Source organism: Ursus americanus, chromosome 2 (assembly GCF_024610735.1).
Source record: "Ursus americanus isolate L20-20 chromosome 2, mUrsAme1.1.p, whole genome shotgun sequence".
NCBI classification, from domain to species: domain Eukaryota; kingdom Metazoa; phylum Chordata; class Mammalia; order Carnivora; family Ursidae; genus Ursus; species Ursus americanus.
Window position 1 is genome coordinate 44,952,730 of NC_142128.1, and position 17,257 is coordinate 44,969,986.

The 17,257-nt window shown below is 62.3% G+C and overlaps 1 protein-coding gene across 2 annotated transcripts; it reads right to left on the reverse strand.

Annotated features, from left to right (window-relative positions):
• Positions 1-221: 221 nt before the first annotated feature.
• Positions 222-16,792, reverse strand: IGSF9 (immunoglobulin superfamily member 9). 2 transcript variants are annotated; one of them, XM_045784043.2, is made up of 21 exons: positions 16,730-16,792; positions 14,509-14,758; positions 14,110-14,298; positions 10,007-10,159; positions 9,131-9,285; positions 8,767-8,884; positions 7,147-7,288; positions 6,917-7,062; positions 6,683-6,825; positions 5,515-5,655; positions 4,885-5,001; positions 4,556-4,706; positions 4,242-4,365; positions 3,814-3,989; positions 3,265-3,515; positions 3,012-3,096; positions 2,738-2,914; positions 2,468-2,510; positions 1,281-2,141; positions 875-1,002; positions 222-689 (listed from the first exon to the last, which is right to left on the reverse strand). In XM_045784043.2, the coding sequence occupies exons 2-21, from the start codon at positions 14,564-14,566 to the stop codon at positions 508-510; spliced, it is 3,540 nt and encodes a 1,179-aa protein (XP_045639999.1). In that variant the 5' UTR covers positions 14,567-14,758; positions 16,730-16,792; the 3' UTR covers positions 222-507. The 2 variants fall into 2 exon arrangements, with proteins under 2 accessions (XP_045639999.1, XP_045640000.1); XM_045784044.2 differs by lacking the exon at positions 16,730-16,792 and adding an exon at positions 16,537-16,613.
• Positions 16,793-17,257: the final 465 nt, after the last annotated feature.

Consider the following 17,257-nt stretch of genomic DNA (forward strand, 5'->3'; position numbering starts at 1 on the left):
AACTTATCACATCACACTGTAACTGTTTCTCTGCCTGCTTCACTGGCTAGAAAGAACTCGCCAAGGGCAAAGGCTGGACTTCGTGAACTTTGTTTTCTCAGCATCTAACTCAGTGGCTGGTCTTTAGGAGCGGACCCCCAACCCACTGCTTTCTGCAAGGGATTTTCCTATCTCCCTCTCAGATTCAAAGGCAGAAGACACACAGAAATATTTTTCAGACTTTCTTTATTCACCTGTAAAAAACCTCACCCACACCACAAGCACCATCACCATTACCACACACACACACACACACACACACACACACACACACACACGGGCAGACCTAGGATCCCTGTTCCAGTCCCCAGGCTCTAGGGGCCCAGCATACACATCTCATACCCAGCCCACCCCCGCCCACCATCAGGGGCTATGCCTGGGTACCAAAGGGACAGGGGCAGTGTTCCAGGCTGGAGCTGGGTCTTGCTGGGCCCTCCTCTGCATGGGCTGTGCACCTTCACCCAGCTTTCACAGCAGAGTGGCCTGTTCAGGATGGGGGACTGGCTGTCTATAGACAGGTAACCGGGCCCTAGTGGCATCTCGGCGGCGCCGGAAAGCCAGGAATTCCTCCCGGAGGGCAGCGCAGCGGGCTTCAGGGCCCGGAGCATGGGCCGTGTTCGGGAGGCCGCCCTCCTCGGGAGTCTTCGCATCTGCAAGGGGAGGGCAGAACAGGAGAGGGAAAGGTCTGAGGGTCACTGGCGCCATGAAGCCCCGCAGGCCCTGCCAGTGCAGACGAGCCAAGGGAAAAGGAGCAGCAAGCCTGGGGCATGGGGCCCGACTGGGAACAGACTGGGACGATGCGGAACAGCGAGGCCTCTCTGGAGGGCTCTCACACCTAGCTCTGGCTCTGCTTCAGGTAGGGGTCGAGGGCCAGCCAAACCCAGGTGCAGAGTCTCCAGCAATTCCATGTCCCCAGGGAATTCTGAGTCCCACTCGTAGTTCTCATCCACAGACGTGTTCCTCCTGTTAAAAGGGACAAATGTACAGTATCAGGTAGAGAAACTGAGGGTGACCGAAAAAGCCCCAACCCAGAGCCCCGAAGTTCAGGTGGGGCTATGTGTTCCCTGAAGATCCCTGGACCTCAGCAAGAGGAGGAGCAAAAGGACCTCTTCTAAAAGGAGACAAGTTCTCCTGGTGCCAGGGTGGGAGCAGAGCCCAGAAGGCACAGGGCATCAAGAAAGGGCCGGGAAGTCTGGGCAGGAACTGGAGCCAGGGCAGGGGTGAGCAGGGACTGTCCTCACCTCTTGCTGACTGTCACCACATGCTCCCTTCGGGGCCACCTCTCAGGGCCACTGGCCCAGCTGCTGGTGTCTCCCGGAGCAGGGCTGAGGTAGCTGCCTCCTGCAGAGGGGGCCGTAGAGGGGGGCCGAAGGAACGAGGCGCTGCCCCGCCCGCTGCTCTGGCTGGTGAGGCTGCCCCGAGGGGCTGCAGGGAGAAGGCTTGGCAGCAGCCGGTCCCTCAGCGTCCAGTCGGCCAGTGCTGTGTACAGGGGCTCTGTGGTGGCCCCGGCCCCAATCACTGCCCCAGGAAGCGCTGCCCTGGGGGACACAGTGTCGGAGTCCAGGGGGTGAAGGAGAGAGGAGGTGGGGCAGGGCCGGGTATCCATGTAATCTGGGGGTGCAGCAGGGGCAGGCTCCTCAAAAGGGGGCCAGTCCCCATCCACATTCATCTCCCGGAAGAAGGGCAGGCTCAGGTACTGCAGCAAGGGTCCTGGGCCAGGCAGAGGACTAGGAGGGGCTGTGGGAGGGGGCCCCACAGGGCTGATGTCTGCAATGCAGAGAGGCTGGGGCATCCCACTGGGGCTGCTGCTGCTGCAGTCATAGGACCTGGCCTGGTGTTGGGCCGGGGTCCGAGGTTCAGCTCGCTCAGAGCCTGACCTTTCTTGCGGGGTCCCCACGTTGGGTGCCATGACAAAGCGGCCATCTGGTCCTCGGCAAATGGGCTCCAGGGGTAAGGGCCCCCGACTAGGTGGAGGATCCGGAGGGGGACTGGGGGGGCCAGCGGGCTCCCCCCAGAGCAGACTCTGGCGCAGGCTGGGGACTGGGGAACCCTGCAGCTTCAGCTTCGCCACACTATCAGGGCTGCCGGAGCCTGGAGCGGAGCTGGGGAAGGACAGGAGATCAGGCTCTGTGGCAGGGGCCCAGTCCCCCTCCCAGGAGCCAGCATCAGGCCTTGAGAGGTCTGGTGCACAACAGAGCAGAGCTAGGGAGAGTAAAGGAGACAAGGACCCACGTGGTGGAGAGGTGGAGGAAATGCACCGGCAGCAGTGGACCTGGGGCTCTGGGGACCAGTGGGCTGGGGCCTCTGCACTGCCATCCTCACCTCCTTCTCACTTCTGTTCCGCCCCTCCCAGCCCGCCCCAAGGCCCCGCCACGGAAGCTGAGATAGTGGGCACAGAGGGCAGGCAGAGGGAGGCGGAGGGACTCACTGTGGAGCTGACTTCCCGGGCGGAGAGAAGATAAGAGGCGCATCTGTTCGGGCAGGAGAACCAGAGGTGACACCGGCAAAACTCAGGCCCTCCAGGGCCCCAGACGTGAGCCTCAACCAGGGCCTGCTGGCAACCCCTCCTGCCCTGGGACTGTGCAAGCGGACAGGACGCACCTGGCCCCGCGCGGAGGGGTGGGGGTGGGGCCTTCCATCGCCGGGGGCGGGGCTTAGGGGGCGGGGCCCTGCCGTGAGCATGGCCTCAGGGGCCTACCTTGGCGGAGGCGCTTGCGGCGGCGGCGGGCGGCCCTGCGCCGGTTGGTCAGGCAGGCGGCCAGGATGCTCACGAGGACAGCCACGCCCAGGAAGCAGACCCCGCCCACCACGCCGGCCAGGACCGGCTGGGGCAAGAGGCCGGGCAGCTGCGTGCGCGACGGGTAGACCTCCAGGCCTGGGCGAAGGGCCACGAAGGGTGGGGGGGTCGGTGCCCACGACAGTGGGCTCCGAGCCCCCGTGCCCAGCGCTCTGCCCTCCCGCCGGGAGCTCACCGGAAGTGGAGACGTTGGCCGTGTTGCTGGGATCGCTGACATAGCTACCCGCGAGGGCCACGAGGCGGAACTCATAGAGAACGTCCTGGGGGTGGGGGTCCAGGAAGGGGGTCAGGGCCTAGCGCCACCCATCCCAGCCCCATTCAGAAACACTACGGTTGCTAGGGTAGGGTGGGAAGCTGAGGTTTGGGGGCTGGAGCTGGGCCTGGACCACCGAGGGGAGGAACGTCCCTGTGCCAGCCTCCACACCCACCTTGATGAGTCCTGGCACCAGCAGCTGCATTTCCGTGCCGGCCACGGCCCGGTCCAGCACCTCCCAGCCCTGGGAGCCTTGCCGTCCCTCCAGGACGTAGCCATCCAGCGTCTCAGGGACCAGTTCCGGGGGATCCCAATGCAGGAGCACCCCCCGGGGTGTCCTCACTGCCACCAGGCCTCGGGGAGGTGACAGGGGAGGGGGCATCTCAGTCGTCGGAAGCCTGGGGGCAGCTGGTGTGGGGGGAAGTCCTGAAACAGGACAGATAGGCATGATGGAGATAGGGCTCCCAGTGCCCCTCCCCGTCCCCTGCCCTTTCCACCACATGCCAACCCCTCTCTCACCACCACCCCTGCCCCCATCTCCGTGCCCAGACATTCTCCCAGAGCCCCTAAAGACAAACCTCAATCATGTTCCACAAACCCCTATGGACCCCCAAGAAGCTGCCCAGCACCTCTTCTCCCTCCCTCCCAGGTCATCCCACATCCCGGTTTTCCCTACCAGTCCTTTGCCACCCTGTCAGCTGCTCTGGGGGCTGAGGTCTCGCACCTTCAGGGGCAGACAAGACGATCTCGCTGAAGGGCCCGCTGCCCAGCTTGTTCTGAGCTAGGACGCTGAACTGGTACTGGGTATGGGGCTGCAGCCCTGGCACGAGGAGGTAAGAAGCCCCCACAGGCACTGCCAGGGACACCCAGTCATGGTGGGTTCGGTCAGGACGCTTGGCCCTGTAGGACGTGAGGAAATGGGGGCACCTCATGAACTAGGAGGGCCAGGAAGCTTTGGAGTCCAGAGATCTGACCTGTCCCCTCCCCTCAGCCGTTCGGGGTCTCAGGACCTGGGCCCTGAACACCTAAGATCCCCTGGAAATAGGGCAGAGTTAGGGCAGGGCTGGGCTGGAGTGGTGAGGGAAAGGGCAGAGGGCCAGATGCAATGGGGGGGGGGCGGAGGGACAGGAATGGCAGGGGCAGGTCACTCACAGTGGGGTATACCAGACACTGAATCTCTGCAGATAGCCACCATCAAAGCCAGGCTCCCAGGAGACATTGGCACCCTTGGGCAAAGGCACCACGGACACATTGGTGACAACGTGGGGGCTGGTGCCTGGGGAGGGGGAATTGAGGGAGGGACGATGGTCAGGGCCCTGAGGGAAGGTGAAGAGCTAAGGGGAGTCCCAGGGCCTCTGACCTCTACCTATCATCCCAGGTGTTCCCCCACCCACCATGCCCACATGGACCTCCAGAAATAATCCCCCCGTCTCCTCTAGCCCCCAGCCGGCCCTCCAGCCACTAACCCAGCACGTAGACATGTGTGGAGGTGGCCACTCGGGCCACAGCGTTGCTGGCAGTGCACTCCCAGCGCCCATGGGCCTCCTTGGTCAATGGCCGCAGGATGAGACTACTGTTGCTATCCACCTGGGCCTGGCCCTGCAGCCCCCGGCCCACCTACAGAACCACTGGTCAGCCCTGAGGACACACGCAGCCACCCCTCACCAAGGGCAGCTCCAGTGTCCTCCCCACCCTGCCCCTGCCGGCCCCCTCCTTCCCAGAGAATGACCAGGGGCAGGGAGAGGCAGGGATGTAGTGGGCGTGAACGCAGACAGAGCAGGGTCAGGAGCCTTACCTTGGCCCAAGAGATAGCAGGAGGGGGGTCTCCTTGGGCAGAGCAGGGGATGAGTAGCTCCCGCCCTACTTCTTGGAAGTATTCTTCCTTGGGCCGTTCTAGAAAAGCTGGGGGAGCCTGCAAGCCAGATCTGGCATCGGGAGGGGCCTCTCACCCTGCTATCTAAGGGCCGCTCCCCTCTCTCTGGGGCTCCTGGCCCATCCCGTCTCAGGCCCCATCTCCCTTCCTGTAGTCTCTGCTCCCTGGAGGGGCTGGAGGGACACGGGGAGCTGCACAAGGACTGGGGGGCTGGGAGGCCTTTCTGGGGATGTATAAACCTCCACAGAACACCCTTTCACCCTCCCCTCTGCTATCCACCCCCTCCCCTCCAGAGAGGCCAAGGTTCATGAGTTGGACCGACGGGGTATCTTACTTTGAGGATGTGGGTGCCTCCCGTCCCACCTCCCCAGCACCAGCTCTGCAGAAACCTCTGGGATGGCGTCTGACAACTGCGGCTGTGCCCACCGTGGGAAACAGACTTGGAAGCCCCTCCCCACATGTGAGCACCCCACCCCCCGGTCAGCCGGTGTCAGCGCCAGGGCGTATCCTCAGCCACCTGGCTCGGGGCTGCTGGCGGGTCCACAGCCTCACCTTGAGCAGCACACGGGTCACCGGGGAGGGCCCTGCGGTACCGAGACTGTTGTAGGGGGTGCAGGCGTATTCTCCCAGAGCGTCCTCGTTCCCCAGGGCAATGATCAGTGAGCCCTCCGGGCCCTGGGACCAGCCGGGGAGCTGGAGGGAAGAGGAGAGAGGAGATAGCCACTAGTCAAAGCAGCTGGGCAGGGGCGGGAGAGGGAGGGGAAAGCCGCCTCACTCCACGATGAGAGTCAGCATCTTCCACCCCAAATCCCTTCCTTTCCCTGGCTTCCCTATTTCTGTGTTAAGGGCCCCACCGTCCCCCCTAACCCCCAGACTCCTCACTCCCCCATCCAAATGTTCACCAGCTGTCCTCTGGGAAGGCCTTTGTCTAGGCGTGACGCCCGTCCACCCCCATGACCTCCTCACCTCTCCCCTGGATCATCTCAACAGCCTCTGAACCCCTCTCCCTGTGTCTACTCTGTCCTCCATTCACTGACAGACTCAACTCCTACCCAGAGCTCCGAAGCTATCACACCCTTGCTCGGACAACTTCACTGGCTCCAACTGCCTGCAGACTTTTCTTTGTAACATTCAACAAAAATGTACTGAGCCCTATTGCGGAAGCCCCGGGGGCACTGGGATTCAAAGACGCAGTGGTAGCTCACAAGGAACGCGTCCTCCTTGCAGACAAACAAAGATCACCTGGGAACGATGTCGTAGACACTTGGCATCCACAGTTCTTCATTTTGGCCCCAACCTGTCCCTCAAGCTTTCTCTGTAGCATCAGGTCCCCGCGGGCACTGCGACTCCCCCCAGCCTCGAGGACTCATCATGCCCTACACACCGCACTGCTCCCTGCCTCGGGGCCCTGGTGTCCGCCTCGAACGTCTGTGCACCCCGCAAGGCCCATCACCAAAGTTGCAGAAGTTGCTGCTGATCTGTCCTCAACCAGCCCTGGCCTTCCAGCCCAGCGTCTGTGCTGCCACCCTACCCCCTCCGGGCTGTGCCCTCCTTAAGGACGGATGCTGTGCTCTTGCTCCCCAAACACCCCACACAGCCCCGGCGAGGAAGTGTATCCCCAGTCGCCGACTTGGATTCAACAGAGCTAACTCCAGCCCAGCTGTCCCGACTAGGAGAACACCAAGCTAAGCCCCTCCTTCCCCCTGCCTGAGGCCCCTACCTTATCCAGCTGTAGGGCCTGCCCATCCTTGGTCCAGCTGACAAAGAGCAGTGGGGGGTTGGCACGGACTGGGCACCGGATCACCCCCCGCATGCCTACAGGCAGGGGCGTCTCAGGAGGCATTGCTGTCACCTGGGCTGGGTCTGGGGGGAAGCAGTGGCAGGTTGGAGGGCAGGAGCTCAGCCTGGCCCAGGGGAGGGGAGCAGGCCGGGGAGGGAGCAGGGTCAGGCTTACAGAGCACAGTGAGGTAGGCAGAGGCCGAGGGTGGGCGCAGGAGGCCATTGCTGGGCACGCAGGTGTAGCGGCCTGCGTCATCGGGCTGGGTGGCCTGCAGCCGAAGGCTTCCGTCCACCAGGATCCGCACTCGGGGCTGCAGGCGGCTGCAAAATGGCACGTGTGGGCCAGGCTCCAGGCTTGCTCCTCAAAGTCTGCCTACCGGTCCCCCACTCACCCCCGAGCCTCACCTAATGTGGAATACATTGATGCTGTCCTGGAACCAGCTATAGGTGAGGTTAGTGGGGTACGCCTCAGCCCGGCAGGCCAAGGAAACATCCTGGGAGGCATTGACCGTGCTGTTCTTGGGGGGCACCACAATGACTGGGGGACCTGTGGGGGAGCACAAGGGGAGAGAGGGGCCTCAGGCCACAGTCCTCCCAGAACCCTGAGGTCACTTCTGTAGTTCTTCCTGATCTGCCCTCTGAAATACAGAGGGCAGTTACAGGGCCTTGGGGAACTGAAACGGGCCCTAACCCTGTACATGAAAAAATTCCTTCTCTCCCCCAGACCAGGTCCCCTGCCCTCCAGGAACACCACCACCCACCCAGTTTCTCCTGCCTAGAAGCTGTGTCTGTGTGCACGCATGCATGAGTGTGTACGCATGTGCGTGGGGGGGGGAGGGGGAATCGGTTTTATTCTCTGCTCATTTACCTTTTACGTCCCTCATCTGTCCCATCTGAAGTCACCTCTGTGTGTCCTACCCTACTGCAGATACCCAATACCTTACCCCAAGATACTGCAGCAATCCCTGATCCCAGCTCCCCCATCTCTGCTGCTCCAGCAGCCATTCATGCAGAAATGCCCCCTTTGGCCATGGAACGCTTCCGCTCAAGAACTCACAACAGCTCCTGGCTCCTACCACATGAAGCTCAAACTTCTTGCTCTAGCCTCGTGGGCTCTCATAATCCAAGCGCTCCCGGCCTGCCCAACCGTTACAGACTCTTCAGGTCAGTATGGGCAGCCGGCTCTGCCCTGTGCCAGCCTCGTTCCCAGTGCCCAGCCTTTGCTCTCCGAACCCCATCGGGAACGCTCTTCCCGCAGCCTGGCCAGGCCACACAGTCTCTCCCGCCTGCTGTTACTGCCCTCGGCCCTCCCTGGGCCCTGCTGCGCCAGTAGTCAGTCATAAGAGGTAACGATCCAGGCTGGCGTCGAGACTCTGCTAACGCCGGGCCCTCTGCTGGCACGCCGGGCCCTCCGCTAAGCACCTTACCGCACCATCTCTTTTAATCCTCAGGGGCCTTCTGTGGGAGGAATTACTGTCTCCCCTTCCCAGATGAAGAAATGAAGGTTCAGAGGCAGAAAAGAGCAGCGAGCTCCCCAAGGTTAGCAGGGTAGGCAAGACTCATGGGGACCTTCCCGCCGCCCGGACGAGGCCCACCCACAGTACCAAGGACAGCGACACTTGGCTTCGCTCCCCTGACTTCCCTGCAGAGCACGCTGTCTGCAGGCACAGTCCAGGCCCTGCTTCCCAGCTTTCCTCAGAAGGACCTGGACAGGAATTACTAAGTGCTGATCACTGTGCTCGGTTAAATTCTGAAATAGTCCTAAAATGCAGATATGAACCTCCTTATATATAGACGAGGAAATGGGGGATCGGGGGGTCACGCTGCGCACTGCTGGGAACTACATGTTTACTTGTCCGTTCACGGATCCTTTTAAAATAAAGCGCTGGTTTTGTAGCACCAGCCTACACTGGGAGCCCCCCCCCCTCCACACACCCGTTCCCGCTCCTGATGTGTGCACCCCCAGCCACAGGTCATGGCCCCTCCTTCAGGGGCCTGGTTCCCGGCCCTCCCCCCAGACAGCACCTAGCACCAGCAGCTGGGTGGCGTGTGAGGCGCTGCCCTCGGTGCTGGAGGCCTGGCAGGTGTAGACTCCGGAGCTGCCTCGCTCCACCCGCCGGATCCACAGCGTCCCATTCTGCACCTGGGGTAGGAGGGGATGAGGAAGGTCCCCTGTGCCTCCCCTTCCCTCCGGCCGGCCTCAGACCCTGCACTCCCGAGGCTGGCCGGCAGAGGGAGGCAGCACGCCAGGCTCAGGAAGCCAAGGCAAAGCCCCTCCTCTGGCCAGTCTCCCACCGTGGCCTTTGCCCCAGTCCTCCAGCCCCCCTCCCAGGCCTCCACCTGCCCCTCACACTCTATCAGGCACCCCCTGCCCAGCCCCAGGGCTCACTTGCACCTGACCCTGGCCCTGGCCAAGGTCCTCTCCTCGGAGCTTCCAAGTCACATGAGGCTGCGGGCTGCCCCGGGCCACACAACGCAGGGTCACAGCCTCCAGTTCCCGAACTTCCAGCACCTGGGGAGGTGTCTCCAGGAATTGAGGGGGCGCTGCAGAGAGAGAGGCATCAGGGGGTGCCAGATATCAGTCCAAAGAGCAGTGTCCAAGGGCCAGGGAGGCAGGTCAGGGCAGCAGCCCTCAGCCCACCAGCCCAGGGCCACCCTGCCTGCTGCACTCAGGGCCAAGGGAGGAAGGCACCAGCCCATCCCCGCACTGGCCTGTAGAGCTGGCAACGGGGGCTCGACACGGGCTGGGGGCTGGGAGCTGGGGGAGAGCCAGTGGCCTCGGGCACTGCTCTGGGAGTCAGGAGGCCCGGGTTCTAGACTCTGCTTTGCCCCTACTCAGAGGCATGATCCAGCCTCCACAATGCAGTGGGAATGATTAGGACCTTCCTTCTTTCTTAGGGCTGAGAAAATTCATGAGGTACTGGGTTAAAAGGTGTTTTGAAAAACAACATGCTGTATATACAGATGAGCTATGTTTTGCTCAGGGCCCACCAGCCCTGTCCCATTCTCCTCTCCGGGCCAGAGAGGCAGGAACAGGGAAGACGGGAAGAGGGGGGTCCAACAGAGCCTAGCAGGCACCTGGGACTTAGACTAAACGAACTGGAAGGGCCGAAGTGGGGGTGGGAGGGGTAAGATGCAGACAGTGAGCCAGCAACAAGGGGTGTCAGCAAAGGTGGGGCACTGGAATGGCCCCCCCGCCCCCTAGCCACAGGTCCCCATCATGCTGCTCCCCTCCCTGCACCACCACCTGCTCCCAGCTTCGTACAATTGACTGTGAGGTGCACCCAGGAGCCGTTAGCAGAGTCGTCCTCAGGGCTGTGCTGGTCCAGGAAGAGCACTCGGCACTCGTACCAGCCCTGGTCTTCTGCTCGGAGCCCCTCAATCTGGAGAGATGCCCCCTTCTGCAGCCGGACTCGCCCTGGGAGAGGAGCCCCAAATCCCTGGTCACACTGGTTATTCTCGGAGCTCAAGAACAGGCCCAGTCTCCTCCAGTTACCCTGATAAAGGTAACCCAGTTACCCCTCTCTCCCTCTGCCTGGCCTGGAGAAACACAGGTGGGGTTGGGGTCACTGAGGGCAGATCCCTTCATTCCGCCCCAGGTCACCCCTGCCTTTCAGCAGCTGGGACCCAGTTTAGACAGAAAGAAACCCAGAGCAGCAGCAGGTGGACCGCGGGAGACTTCAAGGGCTGTTGGGGGAAGGCGGGCTTAAGAGCCACACTTAGTCTCCCCGTGATTTTTACAGGACCTGCCTCCCCACTCCAGGACTCTTTACGGGGACAAGGTCTGGCTCCCAGAGTACTCCTCCCGCCGGAGGACTGTCCCTGGAAACCTCAGCAGCATTTGGGGCCCAAGCAGGGACCCAGACCTCGCCTCCTAAAGCCCCTAATCCCTCAGGGCTATTATCAACGGCCTAAGCGCCTTAGGGTGGCCAGAGTCCAGCCCAGCCAGGCAGCAAGGTCAGCAGCCTCTCACCCCATCCCCTCACGCCCCAGGGCACCCAGGGTACCCAGGCCCCGGCCGGCTGGCCACGGGGAGCTCCACAAAGCCACACAGCCACAGCACGGGCAGCTACACGTGTCCACCCTCAGTCAGAATCCGGCACGCCACCAGGCCGCCGGTGGAGGCCGCCCTCCATATCCCCACACACCCTCCCCACAAAGCTTCGGGTGTCCCCTGGCAGGGCAGCCTAGCGACAGAGGCCCACACTTGGGAGCCAGAGAGACTCCCTTGGACAAGTAAGCCAACTTCGGTTTCATCTAAAAGAGGGAAGACGAATCTGGCCAGGGGGGAGTGCAGGGAACACGGGGCCTCAGCAGGCGCTCACATACTGTTGGACAAACAAACGAGCACAAGATTTGAAATCAGAAGCCAGACTCGAGCTCGACCCTGCCCCTTGCCTGGTAACCCATCCTTTCCTTTGCCCCCAGCAATGGCCAGCCCCGCCACGCACCAAGCCGCCCTACCAGACACCTGGGACCATCTAAACTCCTGTCTGTTACCTCCCACACCCACGTGCTCAGCAAATCTTCAAAATTCTGCCTCCTCGATACCTGTTGCTTCTCCAGCATCCTCACCTATGGTGGTCTCGTAGCATCTCTCCCCTGAGTTACTCCACAGCCCACCAGGTCATCTCCCTGCCTTGAGCCCACCTCCCGTTACCTGCATCAGCCCACCACACCTTGACCTCTGACGCGGACGGACGAGATTTTCTAAATCTTTGGGGTTACAAAAAACCACCGCCGCTCTAAGACAAGTCCCTTCCGTGTGCCCGCACCAACCAACCGGACAGTGCCCTCATCGGCCCTTCCTAATACTAGAAATTCTAGTGCCCAGACGCTCTGCGTCTGCTTCTCTTCTACCTCCAGGTAGAATCTTTCCAAAATATAATCGAAGACAGTGGTGCCCCTAGTGCGGTCAGGGAAGAGGAGGGGAATGGTCACATTCAGGCTGGCCTGGTGATCTCAGGCCAGGGACTTTTTTCTTCCAAGGATGAGGTCCGGGGGTGTGGACTCTCCAGGATGGGTGGGGACCTGCTTCACGGGCTAGGTGTTGAAATCCCCACCCAGGAGATAAGCCTAGACTTTGCAGGTCAATATTTAACATAATCACACCCCTCCACCCCGCCCCGGGATTCCTCCATCACCCCAATCTGCCCGGCCACGGAGCCCTGCAGACACCAGCATGCGACCTCTCCCAAGTGCCACAGGGTAGCAACTTCTCACGATGGTGACCCTTCAAGTTCTACAAGGAAGGGAGAAGACAAAGGGTGACTGAGCCCTGACCCTGGACCACGGGCTATTAGGTACCCTATTTAATCCTCCCAAGATATCACTTAGAGGAAAGGACCTGCAGGGCCGGAGCCTGACGGGCTCCAGACCTCCCACACTCAGGGGTGTGTAAAGGGAGCAGGAGACACAGCCTCTGCTCTCAAGCTCTTGGAAGGCAGAGAACCCACACTCACGTACAAGTTCACACACACACAGTTCGAGAAACGGTGCTCGCTGTGTCCAGATATTCCAAGGACCGCCAAGCGAGAGGAATACTGAGGGCTTCCAGAGACCAGCAGGAGGGTAACAAGGGGAGATGACTGGAGAGAGCTGGCGTTCCGAACAGAAGGGGAGAACTGCTTTGAACCACACACCTCAGGACAGAGAGAAAACCTGTGGCTTTCTGCCGCGCGGGCTACCTTCAAACTACCAAGAAAGGCAGCACGAAAGCCGAAGACCAAAGCTGGCACGTGGATTAGAAGAGCAGGTCTGAGAGCCACCCGGGAGCTGGTGTGGCGTTAAGCCAAGGCCGCCATCCCCCTGGGCATCGGGGCCACGAAGGCACCCCGCGCCGGCTCTGTGCTGGGTGCCTGACAGACGGTCGCTACCTGCATCCCGGATGCTGTCCCAGCCCGTTCCTTTACTCCTCTGTGCCAGTCTGTGAATCCGCCAGATGGATTCTGGAGCCCTCAAAGATGGGGCGCTTTGGGCTCTGGCGCGGTCCCTCCCACATTCTAGGCCACCCGCCTCACACAGTCCCGGACCATCTCTCCTTCACTTGCCCAGAGGGCTTATGACAGGCCAGCATTGTCCTTAGCAACCTCCACCTCCCGTTGCCTAGCAACCGCAGTTCCGAGTCCCCTACACAAAGGCTGAGAGGCCCCTTCCACGCTGGGAGGCAGTAAGAGAGTTAATGGGCGGGGGGGGGGGGGGGCCTCCCCCCAGGGCCCTGACTCCCCAGACTAGCGCAGGCCAGACCAGGAGCTCCAGACTGGGGGCAGGGGTGGACACAAAGGGCAGGGTAGGAAGAGCCCCAGGGGTGACGGCTCACAGCCCTTGCAGCTCCGAGGAGCAACAGAGAGAAAGGAAACCCACGGGTCACGAAGTTGCCAGGGGTCACTGGGTGCAGTGGCTTGTCTGCCTGAGAGGACAGTTTTACACCCCCCAGAAAAAGCCCTCTCCCTCCGCTGCCTCACCTGTACCTGCCGTGGCCTCACTCAAGGAACATTCTGTGGCGGCCCAGCCTCAGCCCCAGGGCGCAAACCCCTCCCGACCAGCAAGCAGAGGCAGGGAAGGAGGCTGGTGGGCACTGCCGGTTTTCCCCCACCGTCCTAACTGGGGCCTGCTTTCATCAGCTCTCATGGGGCCTGTGTAGACACATCCGCTCCCACCAGGCTGTTTGCCAACAACTGCCCCCAGTTCGAAAATAAACTCCTCCTTCCGCAACACCTGCCTGAGCTCAGCCTGCCCCTCAGCCAATCCTAGGGCTGCTCTCAGGATTCAAACTCAAGAGGGAAAAGGGGGGGTCCCCTCCCCCACCAACGTCCCCCAGGTGGCCTTTCCCGGGTCTCCCTCAGAAGAGGAGGCAGGAAGACTTGCTCAGGAGCCCCGGCCCCCACCTCGGGCCTCCCACACGCTGCCCTCTGAGGCCTGCCATAAACCGCTCAGATTAAGGGTCCCTCTGGGATCAGGAGGAAGCCAAGCCCTCTGAGGGAGCCAGCGGGGGCAGAAGGCGGCCCCGGAGGCCTATACACTAGTTTAAATCAGGACAGGAGCCACCTGAGGGAGGGACCCAGCCTGGCCCCATCCATTCCCTGATCTTTAGGGAACCTGGCCCTGGCTGGCCCGCCCCCCACGCGCATGGTCTTCTGTACTCAGCCCAGACTGAGCCCCCACTGCAGAAACAGAGGGTCACGGGTCCTCCCACCCTGCCCATCAGCCCACTCCCCAGAGGCCCAGAACCTCCTAACTGGCATTGGAGACAGTGGGGGAGGGGAGGGCAGAGCAGTAAAGAAGAGGTCTTGCCCTCCACCCCCCCAGCTCACCTTCGCTGGTAGTGTTAGAACACCTCCCAACCTCCCACCTGAGGACAAGTCTTACCCAGGTAATCAGGGTCGATGCGGGGAGAGTAGAGGCCAAACTGGATGAAGATGGGAAGCAGGAATCCAAAGCGCAGCCACTCGATGACATGCAGGGGGGGCCGGCCAGCCGGGGGCAGCAGGTCACAGCCCAGCACCGCACTCTCGCCAGCCCGGCCCACCACTGACACCACCTCAGGCTTCCCTCGACCTGCATGGAGGCGCCGACAGCAGGGACCCCAGTGAGGGCTGGGAGACAATGTTCCTCAGTAGTTCTGACAGCTCCCCAGGACTTTGTGAGGTGATTGAGAGAATCCTCAACTTCTCCCGAACCAGCCCTACTCCCCCGTGACCCTCCCCGGGGAACGCCCCCCACTTCAAGGCCCGCAGGTTGCTCCTGAGCCCAGGGAGTCCAGCTCACCGTCAGCCCCCCGGCTGATGACCAGGCTGAGAATGGCCACACTGAGGCACCGAACCATAGCCCAGCTGCCTGCTCGCCCGGCCCCTCCTACCCACGGGGGCCCAGATGGAGGGGCCCAGGGTGTCCACAGCCCAGCAAGCCCCACAGAGCCTTCTGATCGGGTGGCAGGGTTCAGCTCTCACTCTTCTGGCTGATTAGGGCTTGGCGCACATCACACCCGAGGAAGCCGCTCCCCGTAGCACCGCCAGATCTAAACGCAAAATACAGGGCAATGTACAGAACTGGCCTCCACTCAGGACCAAAGAAACCCCGCAGTTAGAGAAAGGCCAGGATGAGAGCAAAGGAAGAGATAGGAGAGCAGATAAGTAGGGGAGGGGCATAGAGACCAGAGATCCTGCCACCCTGGGGAATAAGGGCCCCCCAGGGCCGGAGTGGGAGCACTGGAAGAGCCAGGGAGCACTGGGTGGGGAGACCTGACAGGTGAGAACATGGGGACGGTGGGGCAGAGGAGTAGGAAGGTCTTAAGAAAGGCAGAAGAACTGCAGGGAAACCCGGGGTTCTGGAAGTGCTCAGAAAGCTGAGCTGGGAGGGAACTGGGGTTCCGATCCACTTGGAAAAAGATGTGTCAGGAAAATGGGAGATGGAGAGGCCCCATGGCTCAGCCTCCTCTCTGTTCTCCTTCCTTAGTCCTGACGCTAAGAACGAGATTGCAAGGTAGAACCGCACTACGGCCTCCACCCCACCGTGCCAGGTAAGGACCCCCAGGATCTCAGCGTTGCTCAGGGGCACAGAGCCGGTGAAGGGCAAAACCTGGATCAGAACCCCACAAAGCAGCCCCAAGGGAACCCACACGCACAATTCCTCGGTGAACCCTGGAAGCCTGAGACCTTGCATCTCTTTCCCCATTCGGCCTCCCAACACTGCCGGCAGTGAGTGAGTCAGACACTGGGAGGGGAGGGGCGTCCTCCCCCACCTGCTGGAAAGCACCCCCCACCCCACCCCGCAGCATTGTCCAGGTCTGGGCAGGTCCCGGGGCAGGCGGCTGGCACCACTTTCCTTTCATGAGGCTGCCAGGCAGCCCTCCCTCTGCCAGACACCAAGACCCAGGAGCCTCACCCCAGTGCTTTCCATTCACTGTCCTCCAGTGTCCTCGGGGCCCAGGGTTTGCCAGGCTTTCCTTTCCCTAACCCTAGAGGCAAGATCCAGGAGAAGCCAAAAAGCCTGCGAGTCCCTAGGGTGTACAGAGTGAGGCCTGGGGCACAGAGGGTAGGAACTCTGGCTGGCCCCAGCCCCAGAGCATCTAGAGTAGTGAGAGCGGGCTGGGGGCAGGGGTGTGGCTGCCTGGGGCCTGCGAAACCCAGGCGGACTCTGCTCTGTGGCCTCCACCCCACTCCTGGCCTCACAGTTTTGAACTGGCTGTAAAACATCCTCTCTGTCCCTCAGCCTGACCCCGGGCTTCTATTTAGTGGCCCGGGGTATGGAACTCACAACTTACCAGCAAACATTCCCCTTGCTTCCCCCTGCCCCCAGCGAGCTCTTCCATTCTTTCCTGACAGATCATTTTCCAAGTGGATAGGAACCCCAGTTCCCTCCTGGGTTTCCCCAGAATTCCTCTGCTTTTCCTACATCTTCCTACACCTCCGCCCCCACCATGTCCTCACCTGTCTGGTCTCCCCACCAAGTGCTCCGATTCCAGCTATCCCTACTTCTCACAGTACCCCCCAAATTCCCATTTCCCACCCCTGATCTCCAGCTGCACCAGGTCTCCGCGCTTCAAGGAACTCCCTTCCTGTCTCCTCCCGAATCCCCACCCACCCACTTCTTCCATCCTCTCCCCTGGAATCTCCCTCCAAAATTCTCCGGCCTCAGCCCACAATACTCTTCTGATACCCCACCCCCAATTCCCTGCTCCTTCGCTTGCTCCGGACCCCTGAACTCTCCCTTTCTGAACCCCCCAGGACCCACCCCCCTGCACAGACGCTCGCGCGCGCACACACACACACACACACACACACACGCACGCGTTACCTCCAGACGCCTCCGGGTCTCGGGGAACACCCCCACACACACCCGCCCATCAAAAATCCCACTTCAGTCCCCAGAACTCTAGTTCTGCTCCCCAAAGAAACCCACGCTGCCCCAGCCCCCGCTTGCTCCGCGCCCCCGGACTCCCGAGCTCCGCCGGCGGCCGTCCCTGCCCCCGGAGCGCCCCCGCCCTCACCTGCCCGGCGCCGCGCGGCCCGGCTCCCGCAGCCACACAATAGGGGGCGGGCCCGCCTCCCGCCCGGCGCCCCAGCGCCCGCGTCGCCCTGGAGACCGCCGCGCCCCGCCTGCCGCCGAGGGGGCCGACCGGCGGGGCGGGGCGGCCGCGACCCCCGAGCGGCCTGGGAGTTGTAGTTTCGGGAGCGCGGGACGCGTGGCCGCGGGCTCGGGTCGCCCCCTGGCGGAGCTCCGTGCACCGGGCGCCAGCCGGGGCAGCGGCCGCGCAGGACCCGGGCCCCGGGGGGCCGGAGCCGGCCCTCCCCCCTTCCCGGGCCAGCCGCCCGCCAGCCCCGCCGTCCGCGCTCGGCCGGGGAGAGCCGCGGGGCCCGCAGCCGAGCTGGGGCCGGAGCGCCGGGCCGGGAGCAGGACCCCCAGGGGATCCGCGCAGCTCGGGGGTGGTGGCGGCTAGCCTCTCCGCCCCACCCCCACCGCCATCCACCCGCTTCGGCTCCGGCCCAACTGGAAATACCTGTCTGCGCCGGCGAGC